Source organism: Oncorhynchus kisutch, linkage group LG11 (genome assembly GCF_002021735.2).
Source record: "Oncorhynchus kisutch isolate 150728-3 linkage group LG11, Okis_V2, whole genome shotgun sequence".
Lineage (NCBI taxonomy): Eukaryota > Metazoa > Chordata > Actinopteri > Salmoniformes > Salmonidae > Oncorhynchus > Oncorhynchus kisutch.
Genome location: NC_034184.2, coordinates 5,010,691 through 5,032,405, shown reverse-complemented (window position 1 = coordinate 5,032,405; position 21,715 = coordinate 5,010,691). Strand labels below are relative to the sequence as shown.

General features: G+C 45.5%; 1 protein-coding gene across 2 annotated transcripts in view; it reads left to right on the top strand.

Annotated features, from left to right (window-relative positions):
- LOC109900093 (centrosomal protein of 170 kDa-like) overlaps nt 1-21,715 on the top strand; it is an 85,761-nt gene that overhangs the window by 54,825 nt on the left and 9,221 nt on the right. For both annotated transcript variants that reach the window (XM_020495817.2, XM_031835199.1), the window contains exons 9-12: nt 3,029-3,618; nt 6,148-6,282; nt 14,090-14,225; nt 14,392-15,942. In XM_020495817.2, the coding sequence (XP_020351406.1) occupies nt 3,029-3,618; nt 6,148-6,282; nt 14,090-14,225; nt 14,392-15,942 (2,412 nt within the window). The remainder of the gene's footprint in view (nt 1-3,028; nt 3,619-6,147; nt 6,283-14,089; nt 14,226-14,391; nt 15,943-21,715) is intronic.

Here is a 21,715-nt window from a genome sequence, read left to right as displayed (position 1 = left end):
AGGTGTTATGTTTGTGTGAGGCATGTTCAGTGGAGCTCAGTGCAGTCATCAGCCCAGGGACAGAGAGCTGTGTGTGAGGCATGTTCAGTGGAGCTCAGTGCAGTCATCAGCCCAGGGACAGAGAGCTGTGTGTGAGGCGTGCTCAGTGGTGCTCAGTGCAGTCATCAGCCCAGGGACAGAGAGCTGTGTGTGAGGCGTGTTCAGTGGAGCTCAGTGCAGTCATCAGCCCAGGGACAGAGAGCTGTGTGTGAGGCGTGCTCAGTGGTGCTCAGTGCAGTCATCAGCCCCAGGGACAGAGAGCTGTGTGTGAGGCGTGCTCAGTGGTGCTCAGTGCAGTCATCAGCCCAGGGACAGAGAGCTGTGTGTGAGGCATGTTCAGTGGAGCTCAGTGCAGTCATCAGCCCAGGGACAGAGCTGTTTGTGAGGCGTGCTCAGTGGTGCTCAGTGCAGTCATCAGCCCAGGGACAGAGAGCTGTGTGTGAGGCGTGTTCAGTGGAGCTCAGTGCAGTCATCAGCCCAGGGACAGAGAGCTGTGTGTGAGGCGTGCTCAGTGGTGCTCAGTGCAGTCATCAGCCCCAGGGACAGAGAGCTGTGTGTGAGGCGTGCTCAGTGGTGCTCAGTGCAGTCATCAGCCCAGGGACAGAGAGCTGTGTGTGAGGCATGTTCAGTGGAGCTCAGTGCAGTCATCAGCCCAGGGACAGAGCTGTTTGTGAGGCGTGCTCAGTGGTGCTCAGTGCAGTCATCAGCCCAGGGACAGAGAGCTGTGTGTGAGGCGTGTTCAGTGGAGCTCAGTGCAGTCATCAGCCCAGGGACAGAGAGCTGTTTGTGAGGCGTGCTCAGTGGTGCTCAGTGCAGTCATCAGCCCCAGGGACAGAGAGCTGTGTGTGTGTGAGGCGTGCTCAGTGGTGCTCAGTGCAGTCATCAGCCCCAGTCATGTGTGCAGACGGGAAAGCAAGACGAGCGTGAAGCTGCTGAGTGTTAATATTCATGTTCTCAGGTGGGTCTCAGAAATACAATGGCTGGAGAGGGTTAACTTTGTTGTTTGTGACGTAAATTAACTGGTTAATCTGTTACGTTTTGGTGGTTTTAGTCTCTGTTAACCTGTAGAAGGTTAACAATATGTTATGTTGTGAATGTTGTGTGTTTTAAAACTGTGTGATGGAGATTTGACATGTGTCTGTGTGTTAGTGTTTGCACTGCTGTGCTGTGTACTATGGTTAATTGTTGTTTTGTTGGCTGTTCACCTTCCAATATTTTATATTATATTTCACTTTGTTTCTTGTCAGAAAATTGTATATAGTATGTATAAGCTGGAAGTAGAAGCCTAAGTATTGTTGTCCATTAGTTTACTACAATTAGGGGAGGGGTGGTAGGGTTAGGGGAAAACAATAAAGAAATATAGAGTATTCAAATCCTTTGACTTTTTCCACATTTTGTTACGTTACAACCTTATTCTAAAATGAATAAAAATAAATCATCAATCTACACACAATACCCCATAATGATGAAGCGAAAACAGGTTTTTAGAAATATTTGCTAATCTATTAAAAATAAAAACAGAAATACCATATTTAAGTATTCAGACCCCTTGCTCTGAGACTCAAAATTTGGCTCAGGTGCATCCTGTTTCCATTGATCATTGACCAAGCCATGAAGTCTTGTCCATAGAGCTCCGAGTGTGTCAAGGCACAGATCTGGGGAAGTGTACCAAAACATTGAAGGTCCCCAAGAACACAGTGGCCTCCATCATTCTTCAATAGAAGAAGTTTGGAACCACCAATACTCTTCCTAGAGCTGGCCGCACAGCCAAACTGAGTAATCGGAGGAGAAGGGCCTTGGTCAGGGAGGTGACCAAGAACCCGATGGTCACTCTGACAGAGCTCCAGAGTTCCTTTGTGGAGATGGTAGAACCTTCCAGAAGAACAACCATCTATGCAACACTCTACCAATCAGGCCTTTATGGTGTGGCCAGATGGAAGCCACTCCTCAGTAAAAGGCATATAACAGCAAGGTTCTCTGGTCTGATGAAACCAAGATTGAACTCCTTGGCCTGAATGCCAAGCGTCACGTCTGGAGGAAACCAGGCATCATCCCTACGGTGAAGCATGCTGGTGGCAGCATCATGCTGTGGGGATGAACGGAGGGAAAGATGAATGGAGCAAAGTACAGAGGAATCCTGCTCCAGAATGCTCAGGACCTCAGACTGGTGCGAAGGTTCACCTTCCAACAGGACAGCAACCCTAAGCACATAGCCAAGACAACGCAGGGGTGGCTTCCGGACAAGTGTCTGTCCTTGAGTCGCACAGCTAGAGCCCCGACTTGAACCCGTAATCTCTGCCAAAGATGATTCAACAAAGTATTGTGTACAGGTTCTGAATACTTATATACATTTTATATTTCAGTTTTTAAAAATACTGTTTTTTCTTTGTCATTATGGGGTATTTTGTGTGGATTGATGAGTTAACCACGTTGATTGTCTCTGTACTGTGTTGTAGGGTTAACTGTGTTGATTGTTTCCGTACTGTGTAGTAGATTTAACTGTTTTGTTTTTGCTTGATGTGTGCTGTGTGTGATGAGGTGGAGTGGAGGAGATGCAGTCTGACTCATGTGGGGCTGGCGGTGATGTGGCCGGGGCCAGTCACCTCTAGTCACTCAGAGACACGCAGCATTGTAAGGCTCCTAACAGATTGTTTGTCTGCTGCTGCATGAAAGGCCTCTGTTTCCAGAGTGGCCTGGTAATATTCTGTCTCTGAACCCACCACTGTCACGTCTGACTGCATGCTACTTTCTGAGCCCCCGCTTTCCCTCCCTCTTCCCTTCCTGCTCCAGCTCCACCCTCCAACCCCCTCCCCTCTCCCCCTCTGCCCACAGGGAGGCAGGGCTAGTAGTACTGTGGCTGGGTGAAGTCTGGAGACATTAAATTCCATCATAGAGGACTATCTGTCCTTTCTCTGTCATGATTAGCAGTTGAAAGGTCAGAGGTTAGATGTTATGGGTCTGTGCTCTCCTCCTGTCTTGCTTCTCCCAGGCAGCAAGCATGAGGACGGTACCCAGAGTGACTCTGAGAACGGGATTGGCCTGCGCTTCGGCAGCCGGAGGCTGGCTCTGGAGGAGAGGCTGAGGTCGGCGCAGGGAGGACAGGGAGGTCAGTGGGGTCGGACTACCGGCAACAGGACTACCTTCATGATCGAATTCTACAACGATGACAACCCCCGCAAGCGACGCTCCTACTCCTTCTCCCAGACTGCACCGCTGCTTGGGGGTGCGGCCAGGGAGGCTCTTTGCCCCACCCCCCCCTCCCACTCTAAGGCCCCTTCCACCATGACCACAGACTTCAGTAAGGCCCCGTTATCAGCGGCCCTGATAGCGGGAGCCCCCACTGCCGCCCGAGTTCTGATGAAGCAGAGGTCTGAGGACCAGAGCATAGGGAGGAGCTCGGTCAGTACAGGCCACCAGACCACTGAGCCCAGCCCCAGTGAGGAGGGTCTGAGGACCCCTCGGTCTCATGGGGACAGGAACAGGGAGCAGGAGGATGACCAGAGTGATAAGGGAACCTACACCATCGAGTTGGAGAACCGCAACCCTGAGGAGGAGGAGGCCAGGCGCATGATAGACAAGGTATGGTCAGCTTTCTGATGTATATTCACACTCCGCTCAAGGATATATCATTGTGGGTTGGGTTGCTGTGAAAATCGTTAGGAATACAAAAGTCATTTTATATGATCTGAATTGCATGTAGGAAAGTTGACTTGGTTTGAAAGTAAGAATGACCAAGTTCTCCGTGTCTTGAAATAACATCATTGAATTAACTTTATTGAACGGGGCATTCAAAGGGCTATTTTTCTATAGTTTTCTGAAATATCCTCCATAAATAACGTCCACTAAGCATGCTGAGCTTTTGAGCTGTAATGACCTGTCGTCACATTGATCTATTACATTGCTATTTTTTGAATGAGAAGCATTTGACTAAGTCCTCTAGTCCTCTGTGACCCATGGGTAAAGGGAAATTGGATTTCATTTCGTAATGTATTTCATGTCCAACAATGTGGTCATTACGAGACTATTTAAAATATTTACCTTGTACAATATGTAATCCAAGATTCCTTTCAAACTGTGGTGCAGTGAAGTTCTTGATCAGGCACTTTCACTAATACTCTAATTTTCAATAGTATAGCAATAAAGAAATGTCACTGTTAGTATTAGGAAATGGTACATCTCGCCCTGAGATGGAGGTCTATTTCCCTCAAGTCTCTCTGTTCTTATTAGGATTAGCTCATATGAACAGCCATACACATTAAGAGAGTGGGCTATCATACACTCTTAGAAAAAAAAGGTGCTATCTAGAACCTTAAAGGTTTCTTCAGCTGTCCCCATAGAAGAACCCTTTGAAGAACCCTTTTTGGTTCCAGGTAGAACCCAAAAGTGTTCCATGTAGAACCCTTTCCACAGAGGGTTCTACATGGAACCAAAAAGGGCTATCGTACAATCAAAGAACTCTTTTGGAACCCGTTTTTCTAAGAGTGTAGTGTGTATAACTTGTCTGGCCCAATCCAGCGTAACAGCTGCCATCATAAAAAAACACGATTAAAACCACATAAATCCTTTAAAGGAATAATCCACTCAAAAACTATATTTTAGTATTTTTTTCATTAGTCCACTGCTGATACATTACCAAAATGTTTTGCATGTCAGCAATCAACGTGTCAAGATATATGACTTTCAAAAAGTTAATTATAACTTGCCACATCATCACGTGTTTTTCATCATATGGTTCATTTTGTGTCATGGTTATGTGGCAAGTTACAATTAGCTTTTTGAAAGTCCAATATCTTAACTTGATTGCTGACATGCAAAACATTTTGGGACTGTACCCCTTTGAAGAACCCTTTTGGGTTACATGTAGAACCCTTTCCACAGAGGGTACTACATAAATCCCAAAAGGGTTCTACCTGGAATCAAAAGGGGGGACAGCCAAAGAACCCTTTTGGAAGCCTTTTTTTCTAAGAGTGTAGTGCTCAGTCTGATCGCAGCTGTAGAGCAAATCTAACGGGCTCCAAATGGCATTTTGAGGCTCACAATCGAGCTCTCTCCATTATTTGCTCATGTAACAGCTGCCTGCGTGCTTTCTCATGCTGAATGAAAAGATTTCTAGAAGGGAGATTCTCAGAAGTGGAGGAGAGTTTACTGCTGCGGCTTAAGATTACCCCAAATAAACTTGGTTTAAACATGTTGCCCTGATATGTACTTTATTCTATCATTAAACATGTTGCCCTGATATGTACTTTATTCTATCATTAAACATGTTGCCCTGATATGTACTTTATTCTATCATTAAACATGTTGCCCTGATATGTACTTTATTCTATCATTAAACATGTTGCCCTGATATGTACTTTATTCTATCATTAAACATGTTGCCCTGATATGTACTTTATTCTATCATTAAACATGTTGCCCTGATATGTACTTTATTCTATCATTAAACATGTTGCCCTGATATGTACTTTATTCTATCATTAAACATGTTGCCCTGATATGTACTTTATTCTATCATTAAACAGGTATATGGGACATATGGTATTTGGGGATGAAGAGGGGAGTGGGTTGGGGGATGGATGAAGAGGGGAGTGGGTTGGGGGATGGATGAAGAGGGGAGTGGGTTGGGGGATGGCATTGGTGGCAGGTAGCCTAGTGGTTAGAGCATTGGGCCACTAATCGAAAGGTTGCTAGATTGAATCCCTGAGCTGACAAGGTAAAAGTCTGTTGTTCTGCCCCTGAACAAAGCAGTTAACCCACTGTAAATAAGAGTTTGTTCTTGACTGACTTGCCTAGTTAAATCAAATAATTGGTTGTCAGTTTTATTCAGAGCATGGACTGGGTAGTCTTCTCTAAACTAGAAGTGTGATTATGGTAATTCCTATAATTAGCTGACACACTAATTGGCACACTGCTCTTTGTTTTTTTTTACATGGCTGTAATATGTGTTCTTTCTAGTGCTGTTACCATGGCACTGGCCTTGTGTGGATGTATGGGGCTGTGCTTTAATTCTCTGGCCCTCATGTTGGTCCAATATCAGCCACCTTTATCTATTGAGTAGAGTAGACTACAGTGGAAAGTCAAGGAGCTCTTTATTACCTTAATACTCAGGTCTTCGGGATGGAGCAGAACCAGGATCTGTCTGTCTCAGGACCAGTAGAACTACAACAAGGAGGAGGGGGGAAGAAGGAGAGGAAGACCACAGAGATGGGAGAAACGGTGAAACCAAGCTGCCTTCCATCCGAGGTAATATACACCCCTTCCATAGTGACAAAATTGATTGCACCCAATCTCTCACGGCTTTTAGTCATCATAGCCTGCCAGGCTACCAACACCTGGTGGCATCTATCTCATTCAGTGATGTGATGCTTGAAGTGTATCCATCACTAACATTCATTATTATGGCCCTGACATACTTGGGTTGAGTCACTCGCTGTCTCTTCCCTTGACCCTCAGACTCCTTCTTAGGGATGGGACAGCCTCTGAAAACTGTTGAGTGTTAATATGCCAAAATACCATTTATTTTCCAGTAGAACTCCTATTGTTTTAGTTTTCAAAGGAGAGTGATGCACAAACCACCCACTACACACACACTGGTTGAATCAACATTGCTTCCACGTAATTTCAATGAAATTGCATTGTTGGTTAAGGGCTTATAGGTAAGCATTTCACTGTAAGGTCTTCAGCTGTTGTATTCGGCGCATGTGACAAATAGTTTGATATGAATAGACAGTGAATTGATGTCTGTGCCCAGTAGGCAGGAATGACAGGCAGAGATCACAAAGTTTCCAACGCTAGTGCTGATTTCCTCATGACAGAGCAGAAATATAAACGCAACATGCAAAACATTTCCAAGATTTTACTGAGTTACAGTTCATAGAAGGAAATCAGTTAATGTAAATAAATTCATTAGGCCCTAATCTATGGATTTCACATGACTGGGCAGGGGCGCAGACATTTTTTAAACGTTTTATTTAACCAGGTAGGCCAGTTGAGAACAAGTTCCCATTTACAACTGCGACCTGGTCAAGATAAAGCAAAGCAGTGTAAGGAATTACAATTTAGCAATTAAACACTGGAGTGATAGATGTGCAGAAGATGAATGTGCAAATAGAGATACTGTGGTGCAAAGGATCAAGAAAACAAAAAAATAACAATATGGGCATGAGGTAGTTGGGTGGGCTATTTACAGATGGGCTATGTACAGGTGCAATGATCCGTAAGCTGCTCTGACAGCTAATGCTTAAAGTTAGTGAGGTCGATATGAGTCTCCAGCTTCAGTGGTTTTTGCAATTCGTTCCAGTCATTGGCAGAGTGAGCTGAGATAAGGCGGGGCTTTACCTAGCAAAGACTTATAGATGACCTGGAGCCAGTGAATTGGCGGCGAATATGAAGCGAGGGCCAGCCAACGAGAGCATACAGGTCGCAGTGGTGGGTAGTATATGGGGCTTCGGTGACAAAACTGATGGAGCTGTGATAGACTGCATCCAATTTGCTAAGTAGAGTGTTGGAGGCTATTTTGTAAATGACATCGCCAAAGTCAAGGATCGGTAGGATAGTCCGTTTTTGGCAGCATGAGTGCAGGATGCTTTATTGCAAAGTAAGAAGCCGATTCTAGATTTAATTTTGGATTGGAGATGCTTAATGTGAGTCTGGAAGGAGAGTTTACAGTCTAACCAGACACCTAGGTATTTGTAGTTGTCCACATATTCTAAGTCAGAACTGTCCAGAGTAGTGATGCTAGACAGGCGGGCAGGTGTGGGCAGCGATCGGTTGAAGAGCATGCATTTAGTTTTACTTGCATTTAAGAGCAGTTGGAGGAGGTGCACCCATGACCAGCTCGGAAAACAGATTGCAAAGTGGAGAAGGTACGGTGGGATTCGAAATGGTCGGGGATCTGTTTGTTAATTTGGCTTTCGAAGACATTTGAAAGGCAGGGTAGGATAGATATAGGTCTGTAACAGTTTGGATCTAAGGTGTCTCCCTCTTTGAAGAGGGAGATGACCACAGCAGTTTTCCAATCTTGAGGGATCTCAGACGATACAAGTATCAAATCAAAAGATAGGTTGAACAGGCTAGTAATAGGGGTTGCGAAAATTGCGGTGGATAATTTTAGAAAGAGAGGGTCCAGATTGTCTAGCCCAGCTAATTTGTAGGGGTCCAGATTTTGCAGCTCTTTCAGAACATCAGCTATCTGGATTTGGGTGAATGAGAAATGGGGAGGCTGTGGGGGGTGCAGAGCTGTTGACCGGGGTAGGGGTAGCCAGGTGGAAAGCATGGTCAGCTGTAGAAAAATGCTTACTGAAATGATCAACTATCGTGGATTTATTTGTGGCGACAGTGTTTCCTAGCCTCAGTGCAGTGGGCAGCTGGGAGGAGGTGTCCCATAACTTTTTGGAGTTTGTGCTTCAGGATGCAAATTTCTGTTTGAAAAAGCTAGCCTTTGCATATTAGTTCCTAACTTCCCTGAAAATGTGCATATCGCGGGGGCTATTTGATGCTAATGCAGTACGCCACAGGATGTTTTTGTGCTGGTCAAGAGCAGTCAGGTCTGCAGTGAACCAAGGGCTACATCTGTTCCTGGTTCTACATTTTTTGAATGGGGCATGCTTTTTTAAGATGGTGAGGAAAGCACTTTTAAAGAATAACCAGGCATCCTCTACTGATGGAATGAGATCAACATCCTTCCATGATTCCCTGGCCAGGTCGATTAGAAAGGTCTGCTCACTGAAGTGTTTTAAGGAGCGTTTGACAGTGAGGAGGGTTGGTCGGTTGACCGCGGACCCGTTACGGACGCAGGCAATGAGGCAGTGATCGCTGAGATCCAGGTTGAAGACAGCAGAGTGGAGAGAAACCTAGGCATTGAGTGACAATGAGAGAGGTTTTGTCTCTAGAGACACCATTTAAACCAGGCAAGGTCACCACATGTGTTGAAGGTGGAACAAAATGCTAGTTAAGGCATATTGAGCAGGGCTGGAGGCTCTACAGTGAAATAAGACAATAATCACTAACCAAAACAGCAATGGGCAATGCATATTGACATTAGGGAGAGGCATGCTTAGCCAAGTGATCATAGGGTCCAGTGTGTAGCTAAGCGAGCTGGAGGCACGGCGATTGAGACAGCTAGCGGGCCGGGTCTAGCAGAAGGGCCTTAGCGGGACGTCGCGATGGAATAGTCTGTTGAAGCCCTCTCGGACAGTTACGTCAGTAGACCAGTCATGATGGATCGTCAGGGCTCCGTGTCGGCTGTAAAAGGTGTCCAGGCCAATTGGCAAAATAGCTATTGTAGCCCAAGGAGTGGCTGATGGACATCTGAGATTTCTGAGACATCTGTGAACATTTTAGAGTGGCATTTTATTATCCCCAGCACAAGTTGCACCTGTGTTGTTTTTTGGGGGGGGGGTTATATTTTATTAGGATCCCCAAAAGGCTGTTGCAAAAGCAACAGCTTCTTTTCCTGGGGTCCCCACAAAACATGAAACATAATGCAGAATGACATAATACAGAACATCATTAGACAAGAACAGCTCAAGGACAGAACTACATACAGTGCCTTGCGAAAGTATTCGGCCCCCTTGAACTTTGCGACCTTTTGCCACATTTCAGGCTTCAAACATAAAGATATAAAACTGTATTTTTTTGTGAAGAATCAACAACAAGTAGGACACAATCATGAAGTGGAACAACATTTATTGGATATTTCAAACTTTTTTAACAAATCAAAAACTGAAAAATTGGGCGTGCAAAATTATTCGGCCCCCTTAAGTTAATACTTTGTAGCGCCACCTTTTGCTGCGATTACAGCTGTAAGTCGCTTGGGGTATGTCTCTATCAGTTTTGCACATCGAGAGACTGAAATGTTTTCCCATTCCTCCTTGCAAAACAGCTCGAGCTCAGTGAGGTTGGATGGAGAGCATTTGTGAACAGCAGTTTTCAGTTCTTTCCACAGATTCTCGATTGGATTCAGGTCTGGACTTTGACTTGGCCATTCTAACACCTGGATATGTTTATTTTTGAGCCATTCCATTGTAGATTTTGCTTTATGTTTTGGATCATTGTCTTGTTGGAAGACAAATCTCCGTCCCAGTCTCAGGTCTTTTGCAGACTCCATCAGGTTTTCTTCCAGAATGGTCCTGTATTTGGCTCCATCCATCTTCCCATCAATTTTAACCATCTTCCCTGTCCCTGCTGAAGAAAAGCAGGCCCAAACCATGATGCTGCCACCACCATGTTTGACAGTGGGTATGGTGTGTTCAGGCTGATGAGCTGTGTTGCTTTTACGCCAAACATAACGTTTTGCATTGTTGCCAAAAAGTTCAATTTTGGTTTCATCTGACCAGAGCACCTTCTTCCAAATGTTTGGTGTGTCTCCCAGGTGGCTTGTGGCAAACTTGAAACGACACTTTTTATGGATATCTTTAAGAAATGGCTTTCTTCTTGCCACTCTTCCATAAAGGCCAGATTTGTGCAATATACGACTGATTGTTGTCCTATGGACAGAGTCTCCCACCTCAGCTGTAGATCTCTGCAGTTCATCCAGAGTGATCATGGGCCTCTTGGCTGCATCTCTGATCAGTCTTCTCCTTGTATGAGCTGAAAGTTTAGAGGGACGGCCAGGTCTTGGTAGATTTGCAGTGGTCTGATACTCCTTCCATTTCAATATTATCGCCTGCACAGTGCTCCTAGGGATGTTTAAAGCTTGGGAAATCTTTTTGTATCCAAATCCGGCTTTATACGGACACTTGATTACACACAGGTGGATTGTATTTATCATCATTAGTCATTTAGGTCAACATTGGATCATTCAGAGATCCTCACTGAACTTCTGGAGAGAGTTTGCTGCACTGAAAGTAAAGGGGCTGAATAATTTTGCACACCCAATTTTTCAGTTTTTGATTTGTTAAAAAAGTTTGAAATATCCAATAAATGTCGTTCCACTTCATGATTGTGTCCCACTTGTTGTTGATTCTTCACAAAAAAAATACAGTTTTATATCTTTATGTTTGAAGCCTGAAATGTGTCAAAAGGTCGCAAAGTTCAAAGGGGCCGAATACTTTCGCAAGGCACTGTCCGTCAATGATCATGCTGTTTAATCAGCTTCTTGATATGCTACATCTGTCAGGTGGATGGATTATTTTGGCAAAGGAGAAATGCTCACTAACAGGGATGTAAACACATTTGTGCCCACAATTTGAGAGAAATAAAGTTTTTTGCTTTTTATTTTAGCTCATGAAACATGGGACCAACACTTTACATGTTGCATTTACATTTTTGTTCAGTATATTTACAGATTATCCATTTCTCACAGGTGGAAAATAATCCTGAAGCAACAGGAAATGTGAATTATTGTGTGGATTATAATGAATGGACATTTTTGTAGGCATTGATACATTTTAGTTGGTGCAAATGAAGTCAGAAATGTTAGTGGAAATTACAAACTTTAGAATCCTTTTAAAAATGTAAATAACATACACAAAATGTCCTGCAACAACATGGGGATCAAATGAATTACATCTGTTCTATAAATATAGGAAAGCAAGAGCTCCAGATTGCATTAAGATTACTCTATTGGAAGGGGAGTAGTTGTGTGTCAGCCAGGCACTCCCCGCGTCCTTGTTATTCACAGAGTAGGCCACTCAGTCTGTGACCTAGTTCATAGAGAGATGAGAAATGATGCTCTGTCCCCTCCAGGCAAGTTCCATACAAGCCACAAAGGGAGGAAGGAGACTGTATATAGTCCTCAATAGTCTAGGATCGTCTACAATAGTCTAGTATAGGCTACAGCAGTCTAGTATAGTCCACAACAGTCTAGTATAGTCGACAATAGTCTAGTATAGGCTACAACAGTCTAGTATAGTCTAGTATGGTCTACAATAGTCTAGTATAGTCCACAACAATATATTATAGTCTACAATATGCTAGGATAGTCTACAACAGTTTAGTATAGTCTACAATAGTCTAGTATAGTCTACAATCGTCGATCTGATTTAATGAAACATTTCTATTACAGCATATTGGATGACTGTCATTCATATTGCATATTGGAAGTTTACATACACTTAGGTGTTAAAACCTTGAAAAACTCGTTTTTCAAGCACTTCACACATTTCTTGTTAACAAACTATAGTTTTGGCAAGTCAGTTAGGAAATCTACTTTGTGCATGAGACAAGTAATTTTTCCAACAATTGTTTATAGACAGATTATTTCACTTATAATTCAATGTATCACAATTCCATGGGTCAGAAGTTTACATACACTAAGTTGACTGTGCCTTTAAACAGCTTGGAAATTTCCAGAAAATGATGTCACGACTTTAGAAGCTTCTGATAGGCTAATTGACATAATTTTAGTCAATTGGAGGTGTACCTGTGGATGTATTTCAAGGCCTACCTTCAAACTTGCTTGACATCATGGGATAATCAAAAGAAATCAGCCAAGACCTCGGGAAAAAAATTGTAGACCTCCACAACTCTGGTTCATCCTTGGGAGCAATTTCCAAACGCCTGAAGGTACCACGTTCATCTGTACAAACAATAGTACACAAGTATAAACACCATGGGACCATTTAGCCATCATACCGCTCAGAAAGGTGTTTGTCTCCTGGAGATGAACGTACTTTGGTGCAGAAATTGCAAATCAATCCCATAACAGCAACGGACCTTGTGAAGATGCTGGAGGAAACAGGTACAAAAGTATCTATATCCACAGTAAAACTAGTCCTATATCGACATAACCTGAAAGGCTGCTCAGCAAGGAAGAAGCCACTGCCCAAACTGCCATAAAAAAGACAGACTACAGTTTGCAACTGCACATGGGGACAAAGATTGCACTTTTTGAGTTTATGTAAACCACTGGGAATGTGATGAAAGAAATAAAAGGTGAAATAAATCATTCTCTCTACTATTAGTCTGACATTTCACATGCTTAAATAAAGTGGTGATCCTAACTGACTTAAGACAGGGCATTTGTACTAGGATTAAATGTAAGGAATTGTGAAAAACTGAGTTTAAATGTATTTGGCTAAGGTGTATGTAAACTTCCGACTTCAACTGTACACACAGGTCGAGAGAAAGATTTGAGGTGACAAACAGTGACACATTCATCCTTTCTCCCACAATAGTATTTCTATTCATGTTCAATTTAATTTAGCTCTCTCTTTTAAACTGAAGTGGACATGACTAAATGACATGACTAAATATGGTCATTTAAACTAATTCATGCAATTAACTTAAATGTTTCCCAAAGTGCTACCTGGTCTAATTTAACAAGTAAAGTTCTTCAAATGAATTGCTCATTCTCATTGGTTAATAAGTGTTGGTGGGGCTGAGTAGTGAAGGGATACATGCTGTCCACTTCTCTCAGCTCAGGGTTGAACACCATTTTATAATGTGCTCCATAGCAGTTTGTTTGTTGCGGCCTGTTTGTACAGGCAGTTGATTTAGGCTGTTCTGATACTCTCTTTAGTCCCAGTAATGAGAGCGTTGCTCTGTTTAGAGCTGGAAAAGGGGTAATCCCTAGGTATACTGTTTAGCATTTAAGCCCAGTCTAAGCTGAAGTAGGAACCCTATTAAGGGGCTGAGCTTCAGAAACGCCATCATTTTTGTGAGATTTCGTATCCTGAATGTTGCTGCTATGGACAACAAGCCATTTATTCTGAAATCCTGTATCTGTAATAAATTCAAGTATTGTTTTCTACAATCATGGTTCTTCATTCCCACCTATCACCTCCCTTGGCTACTCTGGGTCCTCTATTCTACACCATGCTTGGTTTTAAATATGAATCAGCTAATACGTAATGAGTATGATAACTTCAGGCTCATCACTTAAACATAAGACCCCTCAGAGGTGAATGAATGGCAGCAGAGTTGTCTTCTGTGTCCTCCGCTACATGTGAGTACTTCCTCCAGCTCTAGGTGGCCAGTAGCAGGGATCCGGTTGATTTAGTAGGTTAACTGTAGTCTTTTCCCACAACCGCTGTTTCTCTAAATGGAGTGGAATGCCACGAGTCTGACAAGAGGCTAACTGTGTCTGCGATCTCTTCTCTCCTGTCAGAGTATGTCTGAGGAGTCGTTGGCAGTGGGCGGTAGTCCCTGGGTGTCTCAGTGGACCAGTCCAGCTGCAAACCACACCAGAACCGATCCAGAGGGGTCTGGTGCTGAGTCACCTGTCTTCGTCCATCAGCAGAGAGGTACAGTAGGGCTCCTATATTTACCAAAATGAGGCTAATGTCAATCTGCATCTGTCTTAACTAAGGTGTATTTACATCACATAATGGCACTAAATTACTATGGTTGAGCAAAATGTATTTAATTTGATTAAGAAATGTAGCTTTACTATTTGTTTTTTTCTTCCAGAAGTGGATGCCTTTGAGTCGGGCGTTTCCATCCGAAGTACCAGCTCTGCCACCTCCAGTCTCACCGAGCGTAAACGCAGGACCCTCCCACAGCTCCCCATCGACGACCCCCGGGCCAAGCCTGGGAAGAGCTTGTGCGGCCTGGGCCTGCATCGCTCAGAGATCGGGGAGAAACAGGATACGGAGCCCCAGGAAAAGGAGAGGCAGGTGGAGAATGAAGGAGACAGGGCATGTTTTACCTCCATAGAGGAGGGGGATATGATGAACCAGACCAAGGCCCCACTACAGGCTTCCTCCAAGCCCTCTCTCAGACCTATGAGCAGCAGTGAGAAGAGGTCCGAGGAGAGGAGGAGGCGGGCGGAGGATAGGATTCAGCACTACAACAAAGGTGGAGGGGACAGGGGGGAGAAGTCAGGGGGCAAGTCTCTAGTCCGTCAGGGCAGCTTCACCATTGAGAAGCCCAGTGGTGTGGTGCCCATCGAGCTGATCCCTCGGATCAAAGGTGATGCCGGTGTCCTGGGCAGCGAGCGCAGTGACTCTGTGGGCAGCATGGACACAGCCACCCTGCTGAAGGACACAGAGGCTGTCATGGCCTTCCTGGAGGCCAAGCTGAGGGCTGAGAACAAGCTGGACAGAGCCAACCGTGCAGGCTTCTTCTCCCCTGAGTCAGACGTGGACACGGCCAGCACCTACAACCAGGCGGCAGGGGAGGGAGAGAAGAAACCAGCTCACCAGAAACGCCGCTCCCTCAGCAGCCTGTACAAGGAGAAGAGCAACCTGGGCTCAACCTCCAAAACCGGTGCCAGCACCAACGCTCGCGAGCGCTTGGAGAGAAAGACCAAGACCAGAACTGATCCCAGCCGGCTAGATGCTCGCCGCTCCGTCCAGCCTGCCTCGTCACGGGCACGCCAACCCTCCCAGGATCTCACAGATGACGACCAGACCTCGTCCTTCCCCATCTCCGACATTCTTTCCTCTGACCAGGAGAGTTTGCATAGTCGCACGTACGGCCGCAGCCACTTCACCTCTACGGATGACCTGCTACATTCCAAACTGGAAGCCAAATCCAGCTGCAAGACCAGCTCCAGTAAGTCTAAGACTCTCCAGGCCGCCACAGCTTCCTCCCTGGGGAAACAGGCCTCTCTGCCCCAGCCACGGCCTACCAGAACCTCCCTGCTCCGCCGGGCCCGGCTGGGGGACACATCCGACACGGACCAGGCCGATGCAGACAGGATGTCTGTGGCCTCCGAGGTGTCCACCACCAGTTCTACATCCAAGCCTCCATCTGGTCGTAAAGGGCCCTCGCGGCTGGACATGTTGGCCCAGCCCAGGAGGACACGGCTGGGCTCCATCTCGGCCCGTAGTGACTCAGAGTGTACAGTAGGTCGGAGCAGCACCTCCTCCCCTCGCCTGTCTGCAGAGACCATACTGCGCCTGGGCCTCCGCTCCCCCACCGACAACAAACTGGCTCCTCGCATGAGGGCCAACAGTGTGTCCAAGCTGACCGAGGCCAAGTCCAGAATCAGCACCTCCATCCACAACACTCCCTCAGGTCAGATCATGCTCTCATCTCTGATAGGTTCACTCATAAAATAAAGGACAGATTGAAACACTCAGTATTTTATTATTTAATGTAAACATTTAAAGAGCAAGTCAACTGTGTTTTTTTTCATCCCGTTGTTTCCAAATCCCCCACACCCTCCATCCCGAGCTGGTCACGGGTGCACCTCTGCCACGTTCAAGGTCCTAAATGATATCATAACTGCCATCGATAAGAGACAGTACTGTGCAGCTGTATTCATAGACCTGGCCAAGGCTTTCGACTCTGTCAATCCCCACATTCTTATCGGCAGATTCAACGGCCTTGGTTTCTCAAATGATTGCCTCACCTGGTATATCAACTACTTCTCAGACAGAGTTAAGTGTGTCAAATCGGAGGGCCTGTTGTCCGGACCTCTAGAAGTCTCTATGGGGGTTAAAAAACATGAGATTGTGCACACCCAGAATAATAGTTTGTGTGGAGGTGCTGACTAACGGTGAATAAACCCCCATGGAGACTATAAACTATCAAAATAAAGTCGCACACTCCATGTATAATCTCCCAGAAATGTAGTGGGTATTTTTCAACGTTTCGGCATCACTGTGCCTTTCTCAGGGTAATGTCATGAATACTTAAACCAGGTTATGTAGACACACAGTGCAAGCACCTGGTGCAAGTAGTCATGACATTACCCTGAGGAAGGCACAGTGATGCCGAAACGTTGGTAAATACCCATGAAATTGCTGGGAGATTATACATGGAGTGTTCGACTTTCTTTATTTTGATAGTTTATAGTCTCCATGGGGGTGCCACAAGGTTCAGTTCTCGGGCCGACTCTCTTATCCGTATACATCAATGATGTCGCTCTTGCTGCTGGTGATTCTCTGATCCACCTCTACGCAGACGATAGCATTCTGTATACTTCTGGCCCTTCTTTGGACACTGTATGAACTATCCTCCAGATGAGCTTCAATGCCATACAACTCTCCTTCCGTGGCCTCCAACGGCTCTTAAATGCAAGTAAAGCTAAATGCATGCTCTTCAATTGATCGCTACCAGCACCTGCCTGTCCGTCCAGCATCACTACTCTGGACAGTTCTGACTTAGACTATGTGGACAAATACCTAGGTGTCTGGTTAGACTGTAAACTCTTCTACAAAATAGCCTCCAACACTCTACTCAGCAAATTGGATGCCGTCTATCACAGTTTTGTCACCAAAGCCCCATACACTACCCAACACTGCGACCTGTATGCTCTCGTTGGCTGGCTCTTGCTTCATATTCGTCGCCAAACCCACTGGCTCCAGGTCATCTATAAGTCTTTGCTAGGTAGAGCACCGCCTTATCTCAGCTCACTGGTCACCATAGCAGCACCCACCCGTAGCACGTGCTCCAACAGGTATATTTCACTGGTCACCCCCAAAGCTAATTCCTCCTTTGGCCACCTTTTGTTCCAGTTCTCTGCTGCCAATGACTGGAACTAATTGCAAAAATCAGTGAAGCTGGAGACTCATATCTCCCTCATTAACTTTAAGCACCAGCTGTCAGAACAGCTCCCAGATCACTGCACCTGTACATAGCCCGTCTTGTAAATAGCCCATCCAACTACCTCATCCCCATACTGTTATTTATTTATTTTTGCTCCTTTGCACCCCAGTATCTCTACTTGCACATTCATCTTCCGCACATCTATCACTCCAGTGTTTAATTGCTAAATTATAGTTATTTCGCAACTATAACCTATTTATTGCCTTAACTCCCTTATCTTACCTCATTTGCACACACTATACTTTTTCTACTGTGTTATTGACTGTATGTTAGTTTATTCCGTGTGTAACTAACTCTGTTGATGTTTGTGTCGCACTGCTTTGCTTTATCTTGGCCAGGTCGCAGTTGTAAATGAGAACTTGTTCTCAACTAGCCTACGTGGTTCAATAAAGGTGAAATAAAAAATATAAAATCATGAAAATAATGTGGTGTAAAGGAATGTTTAGAATTGTTCCTCTTTTACATCATTGTGATTCTTGGATAGGCTTGCCCTTTTTCCTGTCCTGTCGTTGTCAGTGTTTGTCTTTGTCCGTGTGTGTGTTGTGGTCAGTGTTTTTCATTGTCCATGTGTGTGTTGTGGTCAGTATTTGTTCCTATCCATGTGTGTGTTGTGTGGTGGTTTTTAGTGTGTGTGTGTGGTGGTGTTTAGTGTGTGTGTGGTGGTGTTTAGTGTGTGGGTGTGGTGGTGTTTAGTGTGTGGGTGTGGTGGTGTTTAGTGTGAGTGTGTGGTGGTGTTTTGTGTGTGTGGTGTTTAGTGTTTAGTCAAATCAAATCAAATTTATTTATATAGCCCTTCGTACATCAGCTGATATCTCAAAGTGCTGTACAGAAACCCAGCCTAAAACCCCAAACAGCAAGCAATGCAGGTGTAGAAGCACGGTGGCTAGGAAAAACTCCCTAGAAAGGCCAATACCTAGGAAGAAACCTAGAGAGGAACCAGGCTATGTGGGGTGGCCAGTCCTCTTCTGGCTGTGCCGGGTGGAGATTATAACAGAACATGGCCAAGATGTTAAAATGTTCATAAATGACCAGCATGGTCGAATAATAATAAGGCAGAACAGTTGAAACTGGAGCAGCAGCACAGTCAGGTGGAAGTTGAAACTGGAGCAGCAGCATGGCCAGGTGGACTGGGGACAGCAAGGAGTCATCATGTCAGGTAGTCCTGGGGCATGGTCCTAGGGCTCAGGTCCTCCGAGAGAGAGAAAGAAAGAGAGAAGGAGAGAATTAGAGAACGCACACTTAGATTCACACAGGACACCGAATAGGACAGGAGAAGTACTCCAGATATAACAAACTGACCCCAGCCCCCCGACACATAAACTACTGCAGCATAAATACTGGAGGCTGAGACAGGAGGGGTCAGGAGACACTGTGGCCCCATCCGAGGACACCCCCGGACAGGGCCAAACAGGAAGGATATAACCCCACCCACTTTGCCAAAGCACAGCCCCCACACCACTAGTGTGTGGTGTTTAGAGTGTGGTGTTTAGTGTGTGGTGTTTAGTGTGTGGTGTTTAGTGTGTGTGTGGTGGTGTTTAGTGTGTGTGGTGGTGTTTAGTGTGTGTGTGTGTGTGTGTGTGCTGGTGTTTAGTGTGTGGGGTGTGTGGTGTGTGTGGTGGTGTATAATGTGTGGGGGGGTGGTGGTGTTTAGTGTGGGGGGGTGGTGTTTAGTGTGAGGGGGGGGTGGTGTTTAGTGTGAGGGGGGGGGGTGTTTAGTGTGAGTGTGTGGTGGTGTTTAGTGTGAGTGTGTGGTGGGGTTTAGTGTGTGTGTGTGTGGTGGGGTTTAGTGTGTGTGTGTGTGGTGGTGTTTAGTGTGTGTGCGGTGTGGTGTTTAGTGTGTGTGCGGTGTGTGTGGTGGTGTTTAAGTGTGTTGTGGTGGTGTTTAGTGGGTGTGGTGGTGTTTAGTGTGAGTGTGTGGTGGTGTGTTGTGTGTGATGGTGTTTAGTGTTTAATGTGAGTGTGTGGTGGTGGTTAGTGTGTGTGTGTTGGTGTTTAGTTTGTGGGGTGTGTGTTGGTGTTTAGTGTGTGGGGTGTGTGGTGGTGTTTAGTGTGTGGGGTGTGTGGTGGTGTTTAGTGTGTGGTGGTGTTTGGTGTGGTGGTGTTTGGTGTTTAGTGTGGTGGGGGTTAGTGGGTGTGTTGGTATTTAGTGTGTGTGTGTGTGGTTGTGTTTAGTGTGTGTGGTGGTGTTTAGTGTGTTTAGTGTTTAGTGTTTGTGGTGGTGGTTAGTGTGTTTGGTGTGTGGTGGTGTTTAGTGTGTGGGGTGTGTGGTGGTGTTTAGTGTGTGGGGTGTGTGGTGGTGTATAATGTGTGGAGGGGTGGTGGTGTTTAGTGTGTGGGGTGTGTGCGGTGGTGTTTAGTGTGTTTGGTGTGTGGTGGTGTTTAGTGTGTGCCTTGTTCTTGGAGAGATACCGTCCTGTAGGGTTTCACTCCAACCCTGTTCCTGGAGAGATACCGTCCTGTAGGGTTTCACTCCAACCCTGTTTCTGGAGAGATACCGTCCTGTAGGGTTTCACTCCAACCCTGTTTCTGGAGAGATACCGTCCTGTAGGGTTTCACTCCAACCCTGTTTCTGGAGAGATACCGTCCTGTAGGGTTTCACTCCAACCCTGTTTCTGGAGAGATACCGCCCTGTAGGGTTTCACTCCAACCCTGTTTCTGGAGAGATACCGTCCTGTAGGGTTTCACTCCAACCCTGTTTCTGGAGAGATACCGTCCTGTAGGGTTTCACTCCAACCCTGTTTCTGGAGAGATACCATCCTGTAGGGTTTCACTCCAACTCTAATCTTGCTCACCTTGTTCTAATAATTAGCTGCTTGTTAAGCTGAACCAACAACTCGGGTTGGAGCGAAAACCTACATGAGGGTAGGTCTCCAGGAACAGGGTTGGAGAGCCCTGGTGTAAACCTACAGGAGGGTGGCTCTCCAGGAACAGGGTTGGAGAGCCCTGGTGTAAACCTACAGGAGGGTGGCTCTCCAGGAACAGGGTTGGAGAGCCCTGGTGTAAACCTACAGGAGGGTGGCTCTCCAGGAACAGGGTTGGAGAGCCCTGGTGTAAACCTACAGGAGGGTGGCTCTCCAGGAACAGGGTTGGAGAGCCCTGGTGTAAACCTACAGGAGGGTGGCTTTCCAGGAACAGGGTTGGAGAACCCTGGGGTAAACCTACAGGAGGGTGGCTTTCCAGGAACAGGGTTGGAGAGCCCTGGGGTAAACCTACAGGAGGGTGGCTCTCCAGGAACAGGGTTGGAGAGCCCTGGTGTAAACCTATAGGAGGGTAGCTCTCCAGGAACAGGGTTGGAGAGCCCTGGTGTAAACCTACAGGAGGGTGGCTCTCCAGGAACCGTGTTGGAGAGCCCTGGTGTAAACCTATAGGAGGGTAGCTCTCCAGGAACAGGGTTGGAGAGCCCTGGGGTAAACCTACAGGAGGGTGGCTCTCCAGGAACAGGGTTGGAGAGCCCTGGTGTAAACCTATAGGAGGGTAGCTCTCCAGGAACAGGGTTAGAGAGCCCTGGTCTAAATACTATGGGCACAAGTTTCAAATTGGCTAGAAGTGACAATGTTATCGGCCAAAGCTGACTGATCTTTTAGTGTATCTTAATTGGCGATACAGAGCCAAATAGATGAAGACAATTGTCACTGAGGGAACCTAGCCTCATTGCTGATGCAAGACATAAGCAATGTTGTGATCAGCACTGGGCTCTGTTGTTTAGGGGCTGTACTCCCCCTAGTGGAAATGGTTATTTAAGACATTACCATAGCATATTAGAACTTGTCATGTAGTTAAGATGTTACTACAGTGAATCCAATTGATATATTTTAAATCTTTAGAGAGCATTTGGTCAATACTGTACATTACACATTTTGCGCAGATGTGACATTGTGAGAAACAATAGCTTAATAGCTTATGTCCTCCAAGATATCCATACCTTCTTGTTTGATGCTTGGGTGATGGGGCGCCCTCATTTGATGCTTTTGTTGTGTGTCAGCTGACGGGAATCAGTCTGCCTTTTTAACTGGTGTTTGTCATTGTTCCTAATAATGACATTATTAACACAAGCTCTGCAAATGATAGACTTTCATTCTAGATACAGCCTCGAAATTGCTTCAATTACATTATTTTCATCGTTATGTAAATAGAAAACTTCAAACTGAAACGACAGGCTTAGATTATATCAGATCCACACCTTTCAACTAAAACAAGAGGCTTAGATTCTATTAGATCCACACCCATCAACTGAAAC